This window comes from Peromyscus leucopus, chromosome 22 (genome assembly GCF_004664715.2).
Source record: "Peromyscus leucopus breed LL Stock chromosome 22, UCI_PerLeu_2.1, whole genome shotgun sequence".
Taxonomy (NCBI): domain Eukaryota; kingdom Metazoa; phylum Chordata; class Mammalia; order Rodentia; family Cricetidae; genus Peromyscus; species Peromyscus leucopus.
In genome coordinates, this window is record NC_051081.1 from 33653888 (window position 1) to 33678853 (window position 24966).

Below are 24966 nucleotides of genomic sequence, written 5' to 3' on the forward strand. Positions count from 1 at the left end.
CCGAGTGCTAGGATTAAAGCCGTAAGACACCGCGCCCAGCCATGTGGATGGTATTCTTGAGTGACAGCTCCCAAGTTTGTTCTCTGGCTTCCACACATGGACACACATGTGCATGCACATCCCCGAACACACACACTTACAAAATAAAACATCTTTTAAAACAGCCTTTTGAAGTGTGTGTGTGTGTGTGTGTGAACATGAGTGGAGTGCCAGTATCCTTGAAGGGCACTGGATCCATTGGAGTTGGAGTTTCAGGAGGTTGTAAACTGCCTGATGTGGGTGCTGGGAACTGAACGCAAAGCAGTATGAACTCTTTTGTTGTTGTTGTTATTGTGAGATAGGGTCTTCTATGTAGTCATAGCTGCCCTGGAGCTCACTATGTAGACCAGGATGGCCTCGAACTCACAGAGATCCTTCTGCCTCTGCCTCCCAAATGCTGGGATTAAAGGCCCGTGCCACCATGCTCTGCCAATTCTTTTCAGAGCTGGGGTCTGAACTCAAGGCTTCATGCTTTCTAGGCAAGTGCTCTGCCACTGAGTTAAATCCTAACCCCCCAGTAGGCACTCTTAACCAATGAGCCACCTCTCTAGTCCCCTCAAGAAGCTATGTTACGTGGCTCAGTGAAACGCACAATCCAGCTGAAATAGTACTTATATGGCCATAATTATCTGAGTGTTGAATACCAGTGTAGCCAAAACTGTGATAAGAAAGTGCTGGGAGCCGGGCGGTGGTGGTGCAAGCCTTTAATCCCAGCACTCGGGAGGCAGAGCCAGGCGGATCGCTGTGAGTTTGAGGCCAGCCTGGGCTACCAAGAGAGCTCCAGGAAAGGCGCAAAACTACGCAGAGAAACCCTGTCTTGAAAAACCAAAAAAAAAAAAAAAAAAAAAGAAAAGAAAGTGCTGGGAAACATAGGTAGGAAAATGCATGCAGAGCTGAGGGTTAAGAGCAGAAAATGGGGTAAAACAGCTAAATCTCAACTGCATCATGGGAAGTCAATAATAAATGATCCATATTATTGAAAAATCTATAACTAATAAAAGAATATTATTGAACAATAAAGTAACTTTGGAAAATTTAGATGTAAACAACAGCAGTTTATTATTCAAGAAAACCTCCCAGAATTCCATTTTAAACGTATGTTTTGGAGAAAATTAAAAATAAGGGTTGCAATAAGGACTTATGCAGTCCTAAGTCTGGCTGTGCAGATCCTGCACTCTGAGAACTTGGCTGAAGAACCGTGTCATGCAGAGTGATGTTTCCAGCACATGGCATACTCTCCACAAAGGACATCAAATCAGGGGCTGGAGAGATGGCTCAGCAGTTAAGAGGACTGGCTGCTCTTCCAGAGGACCTGGGTTCAATTCCCAGCACCCACATGGCAGCTCACAACTAACTGTAACTCCAGTTCCGGGGGATCTGACATCCTCACATAGACATACATGCAGGCAAAACACCAAGGCACAGAAAAAAAATTCAGACTCTTTCTGCCTCTTTGGCTTTCTGAAGTTCACTGCTCTCTGCATCTCCTTATAGCACAAGTAAAGTGAAAGCTACTTTTCTTTCTTTTTGGGATGATAATGGATTATAGAAATTTAAAAGAAGGAAAATAGGAAATATTTTCTAAAAAGTTAATGACATGTACACAGATGTGTCCATTTAAGAATGTGAGAACATAAATTTGGGGATCCTCTCCTCTGGTCTACAAGCAGAGGAACTGTTAACACCCAGTAGCTAAGTGATTTTGGAGAGCTCTTCTTCTCTTGTCTCTGAGCATTGGTTTGTTTTCCTATTTCATCATGCATCACAAGGAAATGGATTTTGCAGGCAAATCACCTGGAGGAAAGGAATCCTATGGCTTTGTTTTGCAACTTTCCCTCATCCGTTCCTTCAGGCCTCATGCTAGGACCTCAGGGATACAATGTGGAGTAAGAGAGATCTGCTCTCGGAACTCAAAAGCAGATGGAAGCCTGGGAGATGGAGCCAAAACAATCTCACCTGTTAGTAATGGAGATGAGGAAAAGCCCAAAGCAAACAAAAAGTAGCCTGGAACGGAGGGACATCAAGGAAGTGCTCTCTGAGGAAATGCATGGAAGTCATTTAAAAGGACACTGTTTCTGCTCATAGAGCATCTTGTGTGGTTCATCATCTCTTTTTTTTAAAAGTCTACTTACAATGACACATAACAAAATTGGAAGTAATAAAACCCACCAATGTTTACTGGATGATTTTATGCTGAAAGCAGAATGTGACAAACACAAAAGAAATGTAAACAAGGGCTATCGAGGTGGCTCAGAGGTTAAAAGCACTTGCTGCTCTTGTAGAGAACCCCAGTTCAGTTTCAGCATCTATAGGGTGGTGGCTCACAACTGTCTGTAACTCCAGTGCCAGGGGATCTAATGCCCTTTCCTGGTCTCTGAATGCACCAGGCACACACATGGTAGACATACATGCATACAAGGCAAAACATTCGTATACATAAGTCTCAACCTCTCTCTCTCTCTCTCTCTTGACAGGGTTTCCCTGTATAACCCTGGCTGTCTTGAAACTCACTCTGTAGACCAGGCTGTCCTGGAACTCAGAGATCCACCTGCCTCTGCCTTTTGAGTGCTGGGATCAAAGGTGTGGGCCACCACCACCTGGCTAATTTTTTTTAAAACAGTAACATAAGGAAATTATTACAGAAATTTAAAGAACAGTATGTCAAATCAGTTTTGAGACACAAAATGAGGTAAATTTCAAAAATATGAATAGAATTTTTCCAGGTGATGGTGAGGCAGCTACACTCCCAGACTGTGAATGGGGTTTATTTTTCATGTTTAAAAGACTTTTGTTTATTTTTGTGTGTATGGGTGAGTGCCTGCATGCATGTCTGTGTACCACATGCGTGCCTGGTGCTGAGACCGGGTCTCCTGTTCACTGACCTGGAACTTGCCTGGTGAGCTAGGCTTCTTGGCCAGCGAGTGCTGGGGGATTTGCCTTTCTCTGCTTCCCTAGGGTCAGAATTACATACCTATCATGCCCCACTTAAAAAAAAAATATTTGGGTGGGGGGAACACTTGCTACAAAATATGTGTGGGTGTCAGAGGAGAACCCAGGAAAGTCTGTTCTTCCATCATATGAGTTCGTTCCTAGGATGGAAATCTAGTTATCAGTCTCTGGGGCGGGCATCTTTATCTGCTGAACCATCTCGCTGCCTACCTCTCTTTTAAACGTGGGTTCTGGAAATCAAACTCAGACCCCAGTTCTTGCAAAGCAAGCATTTTACAGACTGAGCTATCCTCCCAATCCTTGGTTAGTCTTTAGAAGAGGTGAATGGTACAAGCCACAAGGGCTGTTGAATTTGGTTGACTAGTTAGAACTCTCACATTCCACTTCTCAGCTATCATGTTAGGGACCTTGCTGAAGTCACATAATCTTCATCTTGAGTGAATTTTCAATATACGTGCATGGTATTGCCTGATTCTCAATAGACATGTGCCAAGTGATCAAGCAGATAGGCCAGTGATATTTAACTTTGGGTGCAAAAGGTAACTTCAGTTTTAAGAAGCATTTATTTCATTTGGGGGCGGGGAGGTTCAAACAATTGTGTTGTTTGATTTTTTTTTTTTTTTTTTTAAGAATTCTGTTGGATAAGAACACAAATGTCACTTTTTAGTTTGTTTTTTCTATTATGTAGCTCTAGTCTTTGGCAGTGCTGGATCTTGTTCTGTAGACCAGGCTGGCCTCGAATTCACAGAGATCCACCTGTCTCTGCCTCCCGAGTGCTGGGATTAAAGGCATGCGCCACCATGCCTGGCTTCATTTGGTTTCCAAAAGCCAAAGAAAAGGGGGCACCTGGATTTGAACCAGGGACCTCTTGATCTGCAGTCAAATGCTCTACCACTGAGCTATACCCCCAATGGCCACTAGTGACTTCCTCCGCCTCTGTGGACACTCTAGACATGGGGCTGAGGATGGACAGACAGTCCATACCCATTCGAAAAGGACTTGCCAGCTATGGGCAAGGTGTGCGGGTCACCAAGCACTGCGATCTACCACGTCTGACCAACGAATCTCAGGGCTAGTTTAACTTTTGCCTCTCGGGGATGATAGGTGACGTTCCTGTTTCCCATCACTAGCGACTGAAACCTGGTAGAAGACTTCGCAGGTTCCACCATCTCTACATTTCGTCTTTCCTGTCCCTTCTGTGCCCCAGAGGCTAGCGGAGGCTGCTGAGCGGTAAACTCGTTACTCTCGCCACCCGGGAGAAAAAAAAAGCAAGAAATTCAGCTCCTGAATCAGTTCTTAGCCCCGAGGTCAACGAGCCCCACGCTCCGCCCACCGTGCCTGTGGGACGCAGGAGCAGCGACGCCACTCTGCCTGCGACGCCGGCTGCCCCGAACCAAGGCGCAGGGGCTGGGGCTGTGTGTCGTCATATGTGTGCGACAGCATCTGCGCTGTTGCTTTTTCGTCGTTGAGGCTGCTGCGCTCCGGAGTCAGCCGAGGCTCCGGGTCTGTTCATTCTTGTTGGACTTTGCGTTTGTGTCTGGAGAGGGAGCTCGCTTCCGGTGTTGCGAGTCCTCGCCTGGAGACGCGCGAGATGGAGAAGGCGTGCGAGGATTGTCCCCATCTCTTGCTCCCCGTGCCCGGAGTGTCTGGACTCGGTGTCTCTGGTCTGTGGAAAACCTCCGGCTGTGGACTTCGCGGGAAGAGTCACCCCCTCGAGATCGGGAGGACTGCAGTGGAGAGCAGAGCCACTGGGACCCCTCACGCTGTGACCCCGGGGATCGCGTGCTGTCCGCGGTGGCTCAGTTGGAGACCGAGCCCGGGGAGCTTCAGGTTTCCTCTTCTTGCTCTCCTTCCAGAGAGGGGACCCTTTCGGATCGGGGAGCTTATTTTAGCTCAGACAGGGAAAAGACACACGCAATTTAAGAAATGATTTCGGCTGTGCAACGTCGGACACTTTGATACTAACCGGCGGCAATCACATCCAGCGAGATCATGGGCAAGTTCCCCCGGACAGATCCCGACGAGTTCTTCTGTTAAGAGTTTTCTGCTGCAGAGACCAGCTTTGGGGGAATTATGTATTACTGATGAAAAGAGGGCTTACCGTAATGTATCCAGAGGTATTGCGAAGGGGATTAGGTAGGTGTGGGTTCCAGGAAGGGCAAAGACGGGGCGCAGGACCACAATCTGATGAATGTTCTCATCATATCACCAAACGTTGGAGTTTTTCAACATGTTGGGTTTTAAAACCTGTCCAGATACTGATAATTTCAAAAATAAACTGATCTTAAATTTGATAGCCCCTACTCCCTTATCTAAAATGAAGACTATGCCAGTTTTCTATTAGAGTGATGTGGACTCGCTAAACAGACGCATTCGTTTGCTCCCCACAGCTCTTAAGTGAGTTCAGTACTTAAGAGAATGTTGTCTGCTTGGGGGTAAATTTTGTAGTATCACTGTGACATTATTATTATTTTTTAATATTTGGGGTGTGTGCGTGTGTGTGTGTGTGTGTGTGTGTGTGTGTGTGTGTGTGTGTCCTTCTTGCATGTATGCTTGCGAGCCGCTGTCAGATCGTGGAGGGCAGAGGGTAACACTCAAAGTCAGTTCTCTTCTGCCACCTTGTGGGATCCTGGAATCAAGTTCACGTTACCAGACTTGTCCACAGTGTATCTACTGGCTGAGCCATCTTGCAGGCCCCATGGCGGTATTTTAATAATAATACTTAATAAGATATGTTACTGGAAGTATATTTTGTAGCTGTAGAGGGCTTGCCTAGAATGCATCAAAAATCCTGGGTTCTGTTCTTTTTCTCGGGAGATGCTCATAAATGGCTATTCACCCCAGATAGGACACCAGCAGACCAAAAAAACGATACCATCTAAGTCGAGTTTGGTGAGCCAGTGAGATTATTGGGATTAAGTACTGATGCGTGAGTATGCCAAGGAGCCACTTCCTGGAAAAGCCCCATCCAAGCATGGATGACTGCTTTCTAAAGCCACATCAATGGAGTCCCAACCCCAGTAAACCTTCCACCTCTTATATGCTATGTCACCCCTAATAACAACGTGAAACAGCAGCTGGGACATGGGGAAGTTGAGTTTTGATGGGTGAGCAGGGGTGGGTAGGTAGGCGAAACTCACCCCTGACCCACTTCAAGGACCGGATATTAATAGGACCATCCTTGGGATATTTTGAGGTCTCATTGGGTAATATACGCTGATGTCCAGACTACAAAGGTCTTATCTGCCTAGAATTTGGAGTTCTACTAGCTGGGCATGATGGTGCATGCCTTTAGCATCTAGCAGACAGAGGCAGAAAAATTGCTGTGAGTTTGGGCCAGCCTGGTCTACATAGCAAGGTTCCAAACTCTCTAATATTATAATTCTAAATTAAAAGTTAATCATTTCTTTTTCTTTTCTTTTTTCTTTTCCTTTTCTGACCCCCAAGTACTGGACTTAAAAGTGTGTATCACCACCACTCGGCTTCAATTTTTTGATAAAGTTCCTTTTTTGCTCACATCAAAATGTTTTCATCATTTCAAGAAAAAGGTGTCTAATAACTTAAAAACTGATTTTCTGGCCTCTCATGTATTCCCTTGCCATTATCAGTCTTCACAAAATGTTCTTTCTGCTGCCTCAGTGACACACCCTAACTGCTTACCAGGCCAAGTTCAAATGCCTCATGCTGGCTTTTAAGTCTCTGTCTTCCATCCTAAAGTGCTTATCCTTCTTGTGCTGTTTAAAGCTGTTCCTACTGCCGGTAGGTGGTGGCACATGCCTTTAATTCCAGCACTTGGGAGGCAGAAGAGGGTGGATTTTTGTGAGTTTGAGGCCAACCTGGTCTAGAGCTAGTTCTAGTACAGCCAGGGTTGCACAAAGAAACCCTGTCTCAGCCATGATTATTTTAATTCTCTACTCTTGTTTTTTTTTTTTTTTAAGTTAAGCTACTCTGCTGCTTTCTGCTATCTCTTGGGCCCTTGCAGCCCTTATCTGTAATTTCTAGTTGGTTCTGAAGTGCTGCCTTATTTGCTAATGGTGGTGGTTTGAAAGAAAATGGCCTCCAATGGGAGTGGCACTATTAGGAGGTGTGGATTTGTTGGAGGAAGTATGTCACTGTGGGGGTGGGCTTTGAGGTCTCATAGGCTCAAGCCATACCCAGTGTCTCAGACCACATCCTGTTGCCTGCAGGTCAAAATGTTCGACTCTCAGCTTCTGCTCCAGCACCATGGAATGAACCTCTGAAAACGTAAGCCACCACAATTAAATGGTTTTCCTTTGTAAGAGTTGCTGTGGTCATGGTGTCTCTTCACAGCAATAGAAACCCTAACTCAGACACTAATTGATTTTTGAATTTGTATTTTATCAAGCAAAATCTGCTTTCAATTCTATTTTGATTCTTTTCTCCAACAGTAGTGTAAGGTGAGAATGGGTGCTTGGCATGTATCTATAAGTCACTCACACTGTGTTCCATCATAGGAGATAAAGGATGTACTGATGATGGACATCAGCCCAGGGGACACTTTTGGAAGCAGACTCAGGCTGTGGTGCAGTGAGCTTATTTTTATCTAAAGCAGGTAAGATTGGCATAACTAAAGGAGGTCATGGGGCAGGGGGAGACATCATCTCCAGAGCTCACTGGCCAGCCAATCTAGTAGAAGCTGTGAGCTCCAGGTTCAGTGAAGAGACCTTGTCTTAATAAGTGGAGAGCAGTAGAGGAAGACACACAGTGGGTATACTCTCCACGAACATATACAAATGTAACACACACACATAGCTCAACCTCATTTATAATTTAAGAGAAATGAAAATTATACAGTGGTAGGCCAGACATGGAAGCACATACCTATGATCTTAGCACTGTTGGGAGAATTGAGTTCTAGGTTAACCTGGGCTACTTAGTTCTAGGATAGCCTGGGCTACACAAGAACCTATCTAAAAAAGAAAAAAGAAAGAAGAACAATGGCAAACTATTCACATTTTAGATTGGCACATGTAAAATGTTGATAACTGTTGGGGTGGGTATGGAGAAACAGACACTTTAGTACACTACTATTTAATATAAACTGGAAACATTTTGTAACAGGACAAATGCACATACTCTTCAATATAAAAATCTTACATACCCCTTGAGCTTAATTTGTAATTGACTGCCATTACACAGATTTAGGCGGAAGAATATTCCCTTAAGTATTTGTATTAGAGTAAGACTAGAAACAGCTAAATGGTTATCCAGAAGCTGCCGGTTAAATAGCTCATGGAATACAGTGGTTAAAAAGAGCACAGTGTCTGCATATTGCTGAAATGACAATCTCCAGGAAAGTCAAAGAGGGGAGATTTAGCCATAATACGTATTAAAAACACACAATTACTTGCAGGTTTGTGTAACAGCTGCCACAGGAAGGGCAAGTGCCTAGTACTGGGGCTACCTCCAAAGGAAGATTTGGGGTTAGGGATTGGGAAGAGATTTTTGTAACCTTGGACTATTTGCGCCCCCCCCCAAGATATATTTAACACCTTTGCAAAATAAATTCTTGTCAGTTTATAAACGAACACTGTGAAATATCACAAATGACTCTTGCTTACGTTGGATCAAAGTTTTGAGATAAGAAAAGACTACCAGAATACCAGTACGGCCATGGTTTTATATTATTGAGAATGAAGGAAAAGGGCTAAGGCTGGCCAGATGGCTCAGTAGGTAAAGGTGCTTGCCTCCGAGCCTGACATCCAGTCCCTAAGGCCCACATGGTGAGAGGAGGGGACTCCTTTTGTTTTCTGACCTCCATCGGCTCCCCAGTAAATACGATTTTTTTTGAGGGTCTTACTATGTAGCTCTGGCTATGCTAGAACCCACTCTGTAGACCAGGCTAGCCTCAAACTCACAGAGATCCGCCAGCCTCTGCCTCCTAAGTGCTGGGATTAAAGGCGTGCGCCACCACCGCCCTTCTTTCTTTATGATTTTTAAATTACCCTCCTCCCCCCATTTTTTCAGACAGGGTCTCACTTTGTAGCCCAGAGTGGTCTGGAATTTAAGTTCACTGTGTGGCCTGGGCTGCCTTGAATTCCCATTAACCTTCCTTGCTTCAGCCTCCTGATGAAACTACTTTTATTTTGTTTATTTGTCAGGCTAAAATGATCATTTTGTAACTGGGTAAGGTGTACATTTCATTTTATAAAATTGTTACAAAATGACCATATGTTCCAAATTCCATTATATTGTTGTTTAAACTATCTTTTACAAAAACAGTAATAAAGAGGTGGGTTTTTTTTTTTTTTTTGGACAGGTTGGAAAATTGAAAGTGTAATATTAAAAGTAAAGTTAAAAAATGGTCTCTGTTGTTCACTTTAGAAGTCTATGAAATTGCTCATGACCTGATGCTTTTTTGTTTTTGTTTTTGTTTTGGTAGTACTGGGATTGCGTCCAGGGCCCTACACATGCCAGGCAAGCATCTACTACTGAGCTGCATCCCACTTAACTTGCCTTTGTAATCCTTCCTTTCACTTAAGTATTGTATCTAAATTTAGGTAAGAACATTTAAATTTGGATGAGAAATACAGTTAACTTAGAGCCTATAAAGTTTTTGTTTTGATAGAAATAAACATTTTTCCCTTTTCTGAAAGCATCACACAGGTTATTAAACTTCTGGATGGGATTTACACCTGTGAACTTGCTCTCTCATGTGAACAGATAAGTGAGGTCAGAGATTGGCTGCTTTGTCTTACAAAACGGAGAAGTGGAATTCTGCTTGGTCCAAAAGTCAGACCAAAATCAACACAAATTTACAATTACATTCTCTCAAGGAAATTGGAGTTGGAAATGAAGTATTTCAAGAGGAGAACCATGTTGAGCTTCAGTTTTATTTTATGCTTGTTTCTGATCGTAAGTATTGTAGATTCTTAAGCATATTGGCCAACACATTCACACAATACTACACTCACATAACTATCAGATACTCTTCAGAGATTTTTTTGATACAGAAACTGAAATGTAGTGTTTTTCTATTCTGTTAAATGAATTGCAAAATGTAAGTCCTAAAGTGTTGCTGCAGTTCTTCCAAGAAGCAAGTTTAGGTCCTTGTATGTGTATATTATTTAGGCCATGAAAAGGGTTTCAGATATATTGATTTATGAACAGGCTTATCCATTTGGTTCTAAGCTCGTCTGTAAGGTTACTATGTGATCACTGGCAAATGTTTCTGTATATCGACTAGCAACATAGCTCCAAAACAATGCAAAAAAAAAAAAAAAAAGACGAAGAAGAAAAGGTCTCAGAAAAAGAACAGTGTTTAATATTCCAATACTTTTTTATAAACCAATTATAAAACACACAGTGTAGTATGTATTTTGTTCTGTTACAGAAAAATCACATTTTCTATACAGACCATGTCCCTATATTGCAAACTGGTCACACATGTCAGTAATATTTTCAGAACATATTAAATGTTTCTTTCTTTTAACTAATGCATTGTTATGACCTTAATTGTTTTTTCTTTCAAACTAGCTTTTCTTGTCAGATTAAGGAAGTTCAAACCACAGCTGAACTGAGTACCTGAGGTGACAGCAATCAATTTGAAGGCAGAGAAGTATCAAATGAGAACGTATTCTCAATCGCTGTCATAAACTGGTACTTTCAGTTATTACTATGATTTGTGTAACTTTTACATATGTTTGAGGAGTAACAGAAGCTAGAGAACATTGTACAGCTGGGTAACTGCCCCATTTTGACATTGTCTTGCATTTAGTTGGACATTCTGTAGCTATGATTCCAGGTTGCTTTAATAGAGCCTTGTCATTCTTCACTTCCTGTGAACCACTCCATAGCTTTGTCTTTCTTCATAAAATTAGTTTCCTTTTCTTTGTTTGATTGATGGTCATTGGCTACCGAAATAAAATATGCATTTTTAGGTAAATTGTATGTATTTAAGACAAAAATTTATATATTTTAAAATACTTTTTGACTTTTTTTTTTTGGTGAGGGGGTACCAGAGTTTCATTTGGGAGTGATGATCGTGCTTTTAATCCCAGCATTTGGGAGGAGGCTGGAGGATCAAGCTACCAAGAGGCCCTATCAAAAAAAACAAAAACAAAAACATCAAAAAGATTGAAATAGGACTTCACTATGTAGCCCAGCCTTATCTTGAACTCCTGATATTCCTGCCTTAGCTAAGTGCTGGACTTACAGGAATTCACCACTACCTGATTTAGCACATATTTTATTTTTTAATTAATTAATTAATTTCTAGGTTTTCGAGACAGGGTTTCTCTGTGTAGCCCTGGCTGTCCTGGAACTCACTCTGTAGACCAGGCTGGCCTTGAACTCAAAGATCTGCCTGCCTCTGCCTCCTGAGTGCTGGGATTAAAGGCCCTAGTACATATTTTAATTGCTTGTATGGAACTTTAAAGTAATAATGAGCCAAGCAGTGGTGGCGCACACGGCTGGCTTCAAACTGGCTATATATCAAGGATGACCTTGATTGAATTCCTGACCCTTCCACATCCCAAGTGCTGAGATTATGGGTGTGTGCCACCAGGCCTGACTTATGGTAGGTTTTTTTGTGTGTGTGTGTGTGTGCCTATGTCTGATCCTTATGTATCATGTTCAAATCTTAAGAGATCTGGTTCAGAACTGTCTTCCAGTTGCTTTCTAGAGGCCTTGCCCTACCTTTCCTATCCAGTAAATGGTCAGTAAGTTTGCTTGTGGCTTTAAGTGTACACTGGATCATGAATTGTTTCATTTATTGACTTATAGCAATACAGATGTGATTAGGAATTAAAGAGGACAAGTGTAAAAAAATAAAGAAAGAACCAGATTAGCTAGTGATTTGGTATAAGACAATCTGTATTTTCAAATTCCTGTCCACTATTCTGCCCTGCCCCTTAGGTTTGCCAGTCTCTGGGAAAACAGGATTCATTCAATGTCCTGTTCATACGTTACTTGTCCTGAAAATCTTTTACCAATCTTTTATAATGCTATAATATCTGTGCTTCTAATGTTGGTCCTGGTCACATTATTACTCCGTGTGCCCTACTCTGTGTATGTTTTGGTGCTGGGGCTTGAACTCAATGTTCAGTGCCTGCCAAACATATGCTCGTCCACTGAGCCATATCTTTAGCCCTGATTATATCTTTGTTAAGTGCAAAGATTTTAAACATAGGTGACTGTGTCCAGAACAGTGAATGACAATATAACAAAAAATGAAGTTCAAAAGTGGACTTATTTTTAAGAAAATTATTTGGTTATAGGTTATCGAGCATACAGAATATTCTGTGCCTGTCGATGCCAAAGATAAGGCTTGGTGTATTTTTCCCCTTTGTCTTTATTTTAAAACCTCAGGTTTTCAGATAATTCATGTCCATGTTTCACTTGGACTAGCCTAGATGCCTTGGGTATAAAGAGTAACAGTGATAGTTTGCTATAAAATGTGCTACAGGGTTTGGAGGTATAACCTAAATGGAAGAACATGAGCATAGCATATATAAGGCCCTAGGTTCAAACACAAACACCAATAACAAAGCAAGCAAAAACAGAAAAGTGGGGGCTGGAGAGACATGCAAGCAAAACACTCACACAATAAAATTAAAAACACACACACACACACACACACACAAGTTGCATATTTAGATAGAGCTGAAATCCCATATTTTTGTTGCTGTTTCTTTAACTGGTAAGAGTGTGACTTTTCTGAGTTTGTTTGTTTTTTATTTTAGCAATAAAATGAATATTAGAAAACCACTTCAAAACTTGTTGGGGGATTGAGTTTTCTAATGATTAGTATAAAGGACTAGTATACTATTGTTAGTTGTAATATGTCTGAATTTTAAAGAATGCCTCTTCTATCCCCATGAAAGTATTTTGACAGTGTTACCATCTACCTTGTCAAACCGACATTTTGTTTTTAAATGTCACAAGCAATTTTGTGTTAAAGCTGCTTTTCGGTCCCTGTTACTTAACAATCAAACAACTTTAGTCATGGTATTGCATACCTTTAATCCCAGAGGCAGGCCGATCTCTGTGAGTTTGAGACCAGTCTGGTCTTTGTAGTGAGGTTGGGCCACCCAGTGTTACACAATGAGACCATGTTGAAAGAAAGAGAGGGAGGAAGGGAAGGAAGGAAAAAGAGAAAGAAGGAAAGGAAGGGAGAAAGAAAAGAAACAAAGAAAGAGAAAAAGAAAAGGAAAAAAGTTAGGATGGATGGAAGAAAGTTGCTTCCTTTTGTTTGAAAGGTGCACTAATTACTATCTACAATAAATTGTAGTAAAAAACCTGAGCCAACATCAGCTCCTTGTGTGTCTCTATTGAAGAATTTTTTTTTGGGGGGGGGATTCAAGATAGGGTTTCTCTGTGTAGCCTTCACTCTGAAGACCAGGCTGGCCTCAAACTCAGATCCACCTGGCTCTTCCTCCTAAGTGCTGGGATTAAAGGTGTGTGCCACCACTGCCCACCTGGAATGAGTTTTTTAATGACTATAAACCATCAAGTGACTCCAACCTCAAGTAGACTGTAGGGAAAATGTTTCATTAACAGAGGTCACTATAAGGCATGAGCAGCTGCTAAGAGACTGACCTTACCCTAGGTAATACTATGACTATATTGTTAACTTCATCCCTGGTTAGTCCATACTGTTAATCAAAAAAATCAATGCAAACTTTTTTTACTGGTCAAATGTATATGTGATCAATATTTCATACCTATCTATCCATTTATCTATCTAATAGGGGTTTTGTTGCTGGTAGCAGTTTGTTTTTTAATTTTATTATTAGTTTTTATGTGTACGGGTGTTTTGCCTGCATGTATTCCTGTGTGCTTGTGTGATGCCTTCCTATATGTTTGTCTGTGTATCACAGGTACGGTATCTGTAAAGGCCAGAAAAGGGCATCAGGTACCCTGGGACTGGAGTTACAGATAGTTGTGAGTCACCATGTGGGTGTTGGGAATCAAATTGGGGTCCTCTGGAAGAGTGGGAGGTGTTTTTAACCACTGAGACATCTCTCCAGGCCACCCCCGCCCGTTTTAATGGTAAATCACTGTATCACAACTTGCAATCCTCCTACCTCAACCTTCTAAGTGCTAGGATTACAAGACATTGCCACCATACTCAGCAATATTTTTTCTTTATAGCACTTTCCCTCTGACATTATCAAAGGTTTTAGAGTTAACCTTAAGGTTAACCTTAAGATCCACAGTCAGGTGGTGATGGCACACACCTTTAATCCCAGCACTCAAGAGGCAGAGGCAGAGGCAGAGGCAGTTCGAGGCCAGCTTGGTCTTCAGAGCTAGTTCCAGGGCAGTCAGAGCCACTCAGAGAAACTGTCTCTGGAGAAAATAAATAAATAAATAAAAAGGACCTATAAATCCTAATTTGGGAATTTCATCAATAAACAAGGTGAAAGCACAATCCCTTCTACAATTCCCTATCTGTTTTTATCCATATCGGCTCAAAAACTTGCTTTAAACTTCTCCTCCTTCCCTTCTCTGTCTCCCCTCCTCCTTTGTGTGTGCTTTGTGTATGTACCGCAGTGTTCATGTGGAGGTCAGGACAGTGTGAGGGAGATTGAGAACTGAACTCAGATCGTCAGTTACCAGCGTTTACCCACTGACACATCCCCTGTCCGCAGCCTTTTCAGTACAGTCACTGGTAAAGTGCCTTACTTCCTGCATGCACTCCAGTTTCCTATTGGGATGGCAAGACCTGGAGTACAGAGTATGCTCCAATGAGATCTACAGGGATTGGTCTAAAGAAAACATGGTGGTTTCTCTTCTGCTTTCTGTAGATACCTGTTCAAACTATTAGAATTTGCTCCCAATTCACTCTACAAGGAGGAACTTGGTTCTTGATATTTCTACTGCTTTAGCAGTCTTCCTAAAGACTTCTGCCACAGCTTATTTTCACTGCTAAAAGCAGGATTTCATCAAAGGCCTATACAGCATATTAGGTAGGAATTCAGGTTCCAGTCACAAGACTGGGGGTTTCCAATATTACTCTACCAACCTTGGGCAAGTTAACAGAAGCCTCCGTTTCTTTATTTGTCAAGTGGAGATAACAATACTTAACCTTCAGTGGTAGTGAATATTAAGGGCATTATGAATGTAAGGGGTTTTCCGTATTGCCTGGGACATTTAAGTATCCAATAAAACTTACCTATTCTGAGGATCAAAGAATGTAAAAGTAAAAGAAGCCTGGGAGACAGGAGAGGGGTGATAAATGGCAATTCTTACTTTATAATTGAGCTAATGATCAGCCCTACTTACTGTCAAATGTGAGTATGACAATAAAAAGTGTGCTTGGAGATATTGAGAAGAAAGAGACTATACTGTCAGTAAAATTTGCTATGTAAATACTGTGTCCAAAGAAAGAAAGAGGAACAAGGTTCAACCTCTATTGTCAAGGGACTAGAATTTAGTTTCTCCTTTTAGTAAAGTAAAGTTTCAGTAGACATTGTCCTTCTCATAGGATATGGTAAAAATAAACGAATAAAATTCTGAAATTGTGTGGGTCTGTTTTTGTTCTTTTGTTTTTTCATGATAGTTAGAAGGGACTATAGGAAACCTGTCTTTCAAATTGGAGGAATCTGTAAGAAGTAAACAGGACCCTTTTACAGAGTATTTTTCTAATACTGTTTCAAATCTAGAAATGAAATGTCAGGGAAATGCTACATATAAAAATAATTTGAAAGTTATAGTTGTATTTCTGGTTAATATAATTTTTTCTAGTTAATATGTCATTTTTCTAAGTAAGCATTTAGAGCTCAACAAAAATGAAAATATGCAAATACATTATGATATACATCACAATAAGACTAAATGACATAGAGAAATGATTTATACTAAATAATAAAAAGCTAGCCTGGCTAAAATATGGTCTAATTTTGTTAGAAAAGTATATAGAAGAAACCAATAGTTGGATGGTGATTACAATTAAATTTATTTTCTTCTTGAAATCACTTTTAAATAAAACATACATTTCATAGAAACCCTTCGATCCCTAATACTTGGAGCTCACAGCATATTGAGTTTCAGCTTAAGATATGTTAAAATCTTTTTAATGTTTATAGGCTACCACAAAACAAGTATAGGCAGAGAGTAAACAGTGGTAACTGGAAGAGGGAAAACTTCCAATACTAATTTAACTCAATAATGTAACGTATGCATCCCTGCCTGAAAGATAAATAACATGCATTAGTTTAATTCTATTTTACCATTATATCATACCTTGAGAATAGCTATTAGCTTGAGAAGGTTCACCTATCATGTCCATTGATAATGAATTGTGTGATTCCTGAGAATGTTTTTCCGTTAGGTCTACTGTGTCACTGGATGAAGATGACGATGAAGACAATCCCAATCTCATATATCTTCCCTTTTTACCACACAGTAAACAATCGACTGGTGTGGCACTAGGACCCCGGGGCAGATGAACTTCATCTCGGTTGTAGTTCCTCACCGCTCCACTGTGATGCACAGAGCGCTCTCGTTGCCAGATGTAATGGGTTGGTGCAATGGCCATAACCTATAGTGAAATGGTTACTTTGTGAAGTTAATAAATTTTTTAAATTGAGTAAAGTACAGAAGTTGTACTCGAAGAACAGCTTTTTCTAAAACTGAGATTAAAAGACAAAGGAAAGGAAAAAAAGACAGTTGTGGAGCCAGTCAGTAGTGGCACACACCTTTAATCCCAGCACTCAGGAGGCAGAGGCTGGTGGATCTCTGAGTTTGAGGCCAGTCTGGTCTACAGAGCGAATTCCAGGACAGCTAGGGCTACACAGAGAAAACCTGTCTCCGAGAAAAAACAAAACATTAGTTCCAACACTTGGGAGGCAGAGGCAGAGGAATCTGTGAGTTCATGGCCAGTCTAGTCCACAAAGCAAGTTCCAGACCAGAAAGGCCTAAGACCCTGACTCAAAGAACAACAATAAAAACAGTGAAGTTACCAAGTTTAAAACATCTACAGCAGCATTTCTGTGGAGTGATTGCTTAGACCTTTAATATTATAGTTGACAGTAAATTAGTTCAAGCAGATAATGAAAATGAAGAAACCTTTTAAGTCGCTATTTATTTATTTAGTCAGTTTTTTTGACACAGGGTCTCTCTACATAGCCCTGGCTGTCTTCAGACTTAGAGATCTGCCAGTCAGCTTCCTGAATGCCAGGAAAAAGTGTGTGCTACTACCTTGCCAGGGTATTTATTTTTAAAATTCTGAATATTTCTAAGTTTATGAAAGATATACAGTTCATCTAAAGCATTACATAATTCTTAACTTTTGAGTGTGTTAGGTTAAAAAAATTAGGCTCCTAACTATGTTTGTTAGGCTGATAAATATTTGCAGTTCCATCAAGGGATGTGGTTAAAAAAAAAAAACAAAACTAAAACATGTAAATTAATTTTTGTTCTTCAGTTTCCTTATTTGTTAACATGAAAACAAGAGTATATTCTTAGAAGGTTGTGGTGAGAAAAGAGCATTTTATAAAGCACTTAGCCCTCACCTTCAGGCCTTGTCATAGGTCTGTTAAAGCATGGACTTTAGTTGTAACTTTCTTCTGGGTCTGCCACTTGCTGACTGTATGCTACAGAGAAAGTTACTTAACCTTTCTGAGGTTCAGTTACTTCATTGATAAAATGGGAGTGCTAACTACCTCAATTCAATATTCTATGTAAAATCCTTACCACAACAATGGTGGTTACCACAATATTTAAGACGTCAAGATAGGGAAAAGTATTATGCTGACCTCATAAAATTCAAAACAGCAATGAGTTTTAAGTCAAAACCTTTAGCTTCAGTTAACATTGACCCACAGTAAATGAGAATTATAATAATCCTGAAATGAGCCAGGCAGTAGTGGCACTTGGGAGGCAGAGGCAGGTGGATCTCTGTGAGTTCGAGGCTAGCCTGGTCTACAGAGTGAGATCCAGGACAGGCAACAAAAGTACACAGAGAAACCCTGCCTGGAGAGGGGAGGATCCTAAAATGAGAGCCAGACAGAGCCACACTAGTTGTCTAAACTAGTGATTTTTCTAAAATGTTTTAAAAATTCTAAAATTTCAGAGCTATATTGGGAGCCTAGGAAGGTCAAGGGAAGGCAGCAGCAGAGGAGCTCAGTTTTAGGGTGTTGTATAAGGTGTGTAATTTTGTTTGATGAGAAAGAGCTCTGGCTAGGAAAAGAAACTCATGCTAGATTAGTTTATTCAGCAAATGATGGTAGTGTGACTTGACCAAACAAGTACTGTACCACTGAGCCACATCACAAATCTCCATGCAAGTTTCTTAAATTTTGTGTTTGAATTTATAGACATAGATAAAATACAATAAATCTATAAAATAAATACATACACACACATAACATGTATACACACATGAAGATGGTGGGGAGAGGAGAGAAACTAGGTTTCATATAGCTCAGGATGGCTTTGAACTCACTGTATGGCTAAGGATGACCTTATCCTTGAATTTCTAGTCTTGTCCACCTCCTAAATGATGGGTTTATGGGTGTATACCACCATGACCTGTGTATGTGGTGCTAGGAATCAAACCCAGTGCTTTATACAAATTAAGCTGGCACATTCCACTGTGCTAGATTCCCCTTACCAAGAATTTTTTGTTTGTTTGTTTTTTCTTTCTTTTTTTCTTTTTTTTTTTCCGACATAGGGTTTCTCTGTGTAGCCCTGGCTGTCCTAGAACTCACTCTGTAGACCAGGCTGGCTTCGAACTCACAGAGATCCATTTGCCTCTGCCTCCCGAGTACTAGGATTAAAAATGTGCACTGCCACCATGGCTTGCCTGGTGCCTTAGTTCTTCATTTTTAGTGACTGTCTTTTCCCAGCACTTTTCCATGTCCAGACTATTCTTTCCCTTTTGTCTTAGTGTGACTGTTCCCTGAAGACTCAGCACCAGTTCCATTTTAAAGTCCCAGCTTGTAGGTCTTAATGTCAGTGCTGTCTTAAGACTACTGCCATATGGAAGCAGCCAAGATTGAAGCTATCGACATTACAAAGCCTAGTGTGGTTTTGTTGGACTCTTGATCTAGTGGGAAGAGCATCGGGAATAGGAAGCAAAGGGCACAAACAGAAGGTGTGGTAAACTGCTCCTTCTGTAATGTGAGCAGTAGGTAGTCTGTCTCCATGCTAACTCAGCTAGAAAGAAACACGCATTTAAAAAGTCTACGTGTAGCTGGGCAGTGGTGGTGCACGCCTTTAATCCCAGCACTCGGGAGGCAGAGGCAGGCGGATCTCTGAGTTTGAGGCCAGCCTGGTCTCCAGAACGAGATCCAGGACAGGCACCAAAACTACACAGAGAAACCCTGTCTCAAAAAACAAAAACAAAACAAAAAAGTCTACATGTTTATACTATAAATACATATACAATTAGAATATTACTATAATAACAGCCGTGAACTAAGCCTGTCCCAGGATCACGAGCTTGTTCTTAATTCTTTAGGACCTTGGCAAATTAGCTAACTTTCTAGGTCCTGGAGTATCTTTTATATACAATGTCAAGTGCTAAGTCAGATTCCATGGAAGAGGTTTCTCTGAAACATTGGTAGCAGCTGCCCTACTAAAACCAATTTCCTCCTCTAAAAACACTTTATCATCAGGGATATTTGGTTTGGTGCCTTTGGTAAAGATGAAGATTGGTAGTGTTTTGATCCCAAGAGGGGATAGCACTATGTGTAAAGAGCACTGGCCCTGCAGTTGCCTTAATAACTGTGTGTCCCTAGAGAAGTGATGTGCATCCTCCGTGCTCCATCAGTCCCCATCTGGAATTACCTCACTGAATCTCCAGAATGGTTGAGAGGTAATTCATGTGTGGGGATTACAGCCATGCCTGACAGGCTCTCAGTCACTTCAAATGCTGTTTTCCCCTGAATCTTCACAGCATTGAACATAATTTTACTATACTGGGTGACAAGGCCATTTTCATGCAAGTGTGTAATGTACTTTGAGCACATTCCCCACACCTCGCTACCCTTACCCTTTTACTCCTTGCCATTCCTATTAGTTCCCTTTATGTCTTGCTGCTTTTATTTTACTATTATTATTATTATTATTATTATTATTATTATTATTATTATTTGAAACAGTGTCTCTTTATGTAGCTCTGGCTGGCCTGGAGACCAGGCTGGCCTCAGAGTCACAGAGATCTGCCTGCCTCTGCCTCCCACATGCTGGCATTAAAGTTGGGCACCACTATGCCATCCCAGCTATATTTTCTTGTCAGCTGTACATATATGGCTTGATGCATCTCTATAAAAATCTAAGATGCATAAAAGAGAGAAGAATATGGTATTCGCATTTTTGAGGTTTACAGAGTAATAAGACAAGAAAGGGAAATAAAAAGATCAAAATATGAAAATAAGTCAAAGTATCCTTATTTTTATATGATCTGGTTTCATACATAAAGTCCACAATCCCAAGATTCCACCAGAAAACGCTTAGATCTGACAAACACTTTCAGCGAAGTAGCAGCATATATTAATAACACAATTATACAAAAATCAGTAGTCTTCCTATATACCAATAACAAACATGCTGAGCAAGAAACCAGAAAGACAATCTTATTCACAACTTCCTCAAAAACGAACAACCACCACCAAAAATAAAAGAGCTCTACAGTGAAAACATATTACTAAGCTTTAAGCATCATTTATATGTGCTGATTCTCCACAGCTGCTATTACCCAGTTATCACCCTAATTCCTATGTTTAAATACCAAATTCCTTAATTTTTCTTTTTTCTTTTTTTTTTTTTTGTTTTTCAAGACAGGGTTTCTCTGTGTAGTTTTGATGCCTGTCCTGGATCTTGCTCTGTAGACCAGGCTGACATCGAACTCACAGAGATCCACTTGGCTCTGCCTCCTGAGTGCTGGGACTAAAGGTGCCCGGCTCAAATTCGTTAATTTTTCAATAAACTAGTTTGATTCTCTTCCCTTTCTTATTAGAGAATCCAACATTTTTCCCATTATATAGATCTGAAACCAATAACTTTCTTTCCCACATATGCTATATCCAACTTATTAAAAAGTCATAATTATACTTTTGTAACATTTCTAACACTGGCTTCACTTCCAGAGCATGGCTATCTAGTTCTTAAACTAGCAAATTTAGCTCTTTCCAGCACATTCCAATAGAGGGTCTCTTTTGCATACCATCATTGTATTATTCTGCCCAGTACTCTTGCTCCCTAAATTACTAATCTGAAATCACGTGGTAGCTGACAGAAGTTAGCTATGATGATACTGTGGCACTACACCAGAGTACATAAAGCAGCAAGAAGAAAAGCTTCCCCTCCAATCAACTGCCACCCTCTGTGATACATGAAAGGTGACGGGATGGAATGTCTCTCAGTGGACAGGCACCCTCTCTAACCTGTGAGCCAGTCTAGAAATTAAGCCATCACCAGTGTCAATTAATTTCACTCCAAAGGAACTATGTCTAAAAAGGTAAGTAGGTAAGAAGCCAAGACACACACACACACACACACACACACACACACACACACACACAGGTGTAAGTATATGTATATATAGAATATGTATTTTTATTTGCACATAATTATAGTCCATCATTCTTCAAACAAGTATTTAAGGGAACTGAACACAAAATTGAGTGGGTGAGTGGGTGGGTGGGTGTGTGGGTGGGTGCTGGAGAGATAGCTCAACTGTTAAGAGCACTTGTTGCTCCTGCAGAGGATCTGGGTTGGGTTCCTAGCACACACATGGTAGCTCACAACTCTCTGTATCTCAGTTCCAGAGGATCTAATGCTCTCTTCTATAATGGCACCAGACACACATGTGGTGCACATACACTCATGCAGATAAAATACCCATATGCATAAAATAAGTCTAAAAAAAAAACAACAAAAAAGAATTCACTAAACTGAACCCAAAGGGGAAATTGAACTAAAGTGGGAAAAAGCAGACAGAGTTATAAAATGCAATGCAGTTAATATGGTTATAGATAATAGCTTTTCAAATGTGGTTTTAAAAAGAAAAGGGGCCTGGGTATAGTGGTACACCCCTTAATCCAACATTCAGGAAGCAAAAACAGGCAGATCTCTGTGAGGTCAAAGTCTGTCTGTTCTATGTAGTAAGTTCCAGGACAGTCAGGGCTATGTAGAGAGACCCTATGTTAAAAAAAAAAAAAGAAGGAAGGAAGGAAGGAAAGAAAGGAGAAAGAGACAAATTACAAATCTCAATATTATCTAAAAGGGGAGGGTATGTTCTTTAACAGTACTAACAAAAAGACAAGTTGTAAGTTAACCACATTTTTTAATCTGAGAAATGGAAAGAATAGTTATGCTTCTTAATTCCCAAGCTGAGATACAGGTGAATCTTCTAAATTACCATTGGGAAGTTTCTATGGAGGCAGATGGCATAGAAAAACAACAGCAGGAAGTCATTACATACACAGCTGGTCAAGTTGTGGGTCTGCTACTTATTGTATGCTCTGCACACATAAATCCTAACGTCCTTGGGTCTATTTTATCAATTTTATCAATATAAAGGAGACATGTCTCCATCCTCAGAGGTGTCTCTGTGAGGACAAAACAATGCATATTGGGCCTGGAGAGATAGCTCAGTGGTCAAGAGCACTGGCTGCTCTTCCAGAGGACCCAGTTCAGTTCCTAGCACCTACATGGCAGCTCACAACTATAATTCCAAGATCTGACACCCTCACACAGACATACATGGAAGCAAAATACCAATACATATAAAAGTAAATTTAAAAAAACAATGCATATTGAGTTACAATACTCCTTAGTTCCTTTTCTATTGCTATGATAAAACACCATGACCAAGACAACTTCGAAGATGTTCAATTTGGGGCTCACAGTGGCAGAGGGACAGAGTCAGTGACATCATGGCAGCAGGCAGACAGGAAAGGTGCTAGGATCCTCTGGAAAAGCAGCCCCTGCCTTTAACCATTGAGCTATCCCTCCAGCCCCCTGCATAGCTTTTGAAGGCAAGGGAGGGAAAGAGCCAAAGGTGACAGCTTTGTGACAGGAACAACTAGAAGGACAGAGTTGCTTCCTATTAAGATAAGGAAGACTGTAAAGAAGCACGTTTGCTGGTCTACGTGTAGGAATCGGGAAAGCAATCTGACATGTTAAAGTTTCAATCAGACAATGGAATAAACAGTCTGATATGCAGGTCTGGAATTGGGAGGGACCTTTAGAGCTCTGCACTAAAGTCTTCTAAAAGTATTTTAATTTTTATCTGTGTCTGCACTTGCCCATGCCTGTAGATACCAGAAGAGTGTGTCCGATCCCTAGGAGTAGAGCTACAGTGGTTGTGAGCTGTCAGATATGGGTGCCAGGAACTGAACTCTGGTCTCTTGGATGACTAGGAAGTGGTGAACTGCTGAGCTCTCTCTCCAGTCCCTCTAAGTTAATGTCTTAAGAATGAATGAGATCACTTACTAAGTTAATTCCAGTACAGGTAAGAATAGGTCCCAGGACTGAGCTCCGGGGCACCTTAATAAGGCTGGTGAGATGAAAGGGAGCCGACAGAACACATGGAAATCTGTCAACCTTGAGATTCAGAAAGCCTCATGAAGACAGTGGATCAGAGAAACAAGTGTGCCAAATACCGCTGCTAAGTGGAGAACTAAAAACTAAAAACTGACCTATGCTTTTGGCAACATGAAGCTGTCAGGAGGCTTTGACAAAGTTCTGTTCAACAACAGAGGAAAGGCTTTGTATAATAGTTTCAAAGAGAATGGAAGAGAACAGACTAGAAGCAGAGTAGATATACTTGGAAAAAGTTAGGGTGTTCAGAATGGCCTTCTGTCACTCTCAAGATTGGCAAATAGCTATGCAAACTGTCATTCACTACTTTTTTGAGACAGGGTCTCACTAGTTATGCAGTCCAGGTTGAACTTGAATTTGAGATCCTCCTGCTTCAGCCTCCTGAGTACTGAGATTGTAGGAATGGACACTGATTGATTATCCACTTGACCCAAGTAGAGAGGTAAAAACCACATACAAGAAATAGAGACATAAAAGTAAGCTACAGGGTTCTTTCCGTACCCTGGAACTGGATGAGTTCAGTTTGAATGACAGTGCATTAATTTTAGAGGCCTCATATATGTAACTTTTCATCTTTTCCCATTGACTTTAACTTTGTAGAGTCTTAGCCTGCTATATACTCTTTCTGTTATTTCCTGTCCTCTGTTATTTCTGAATCCTTGCATATGTACTAGGGCCAAGCAGGGGTGGTGCACGCCTTTGATCCCAGACTGGTCTACAAATTGAGTTCCAGGACAGCCCCAGCTGTTACACAAAGGAACCCTGCCTCAAAAAACCAAAACCAAATCAACAAAAAAAAACCATTTATAAATAAAATGATTTACCTTAATAAAATATAACCTAAGAAAACAATGTGCTGAGCATGGTGATGCATACCTTTAGTCCCATCTCCTGGGAGACAATGACAGACAGATCTCTGTGAGCTACCCTAGTCTACATAGAGAGTTCCAGGACAGCCAGGGCCACAGAGAGAGACCCTGTCTCAAATGAAATTAAATATACCCAAGGAATGCTCAATCATACCACAAAGATACATGCTCAACTATGTTCATAGCAGCATTATTCGTAATAGCCAAAACCTGGAAACAACCTAGATGCCCGTCAACTGAAGAATGGATTAAGAAAATGTGGTACATATACACAATGGAGTACTACTCAGCAGAGAAAAACAATGACAGCAAATGGATGGAACTAGAAAAAATCATCCTGAGTGAGGTAACCCAAACCCAGTAGGACAAACATGGTATGTACTCACTCATAAGTGGATTCTAGATATAAAGTAAAGAACAATCAGACTCCACAGAACCAGGGAGGCGACCTAGCAGGGGGGACCCTAGGATGACTGTGGCTTATAATAAGTTTTGGTTTTACTCAATCACTGGGCAAACCTCAATGAAACATTTCACTATTAGGATAAGAATTTGTACTGTATCAAGCTGATAATAGAAAAATAAATAAATAAAA

General features: G+C 40.8%; 2 protein-coding genes and 1 non-coding gene across 4 annotated transcripts in view; 1 reads left to right on the top strand and 2 right to left on the bottom strand.

Moving 5' to 3' along the window:
• Positions 1–3825: 3825 nt before the first annotated feature.
• Trnac-gca lies at positions 3826–3897 on the bottom strand. Its single transcript has one exon. It is a non-coding gene; the product is annotated as a tRNA-Cys (tRNA).
• Positions 3898–3941: 44 nt separating this feature from the next.
• On the top strand, positions 3942–10234 carry Trmt61b (tRNA methyltransferase 61B). The gene is given in 9 exon segments (XM_028872879.1): positions 3942–4005; positions 4340–4848; positions 4850–5059; positions 5061–5105; positions 7464–7507; positions 7509–7674; positions 9392–9426; positions 9552–9732; positions 9735–10234. Coding segments are annotated over 9 exon segments (1515 nt in total). The 3' UTR covers positions 9996–10234.
• An 18-nt stretch (positions 10235–10252) lies between these two features.
• Spdya (speedy/RINGO cell cycle regulator family member A) overlaps positions 10253–24966 on the bottom strand; it is a 30876-nt gene continuing 16162 nt past the window's right edge. The window contains exons 6-7 of one of the 2 annotated variants that reach the window (XM_028873910.2): positions 16195–16492; positions 10253–10862 (exon numbers count right to left, since the gene is read on the bottom strand). In XM_028873910.2, the coding sequence (XP_028729743.1) occupies positions 10774–10862; positions 16195–16492 (387 nt within the window). In that variant the 3' untranslated portion in view covers positions 10253–10773. The remainder of the gene's footprint in view (positions 10863–16194; positions 16493–24966) is intronic. The other variant, XM_037198065.1, reaches the window with a different exon arrangement.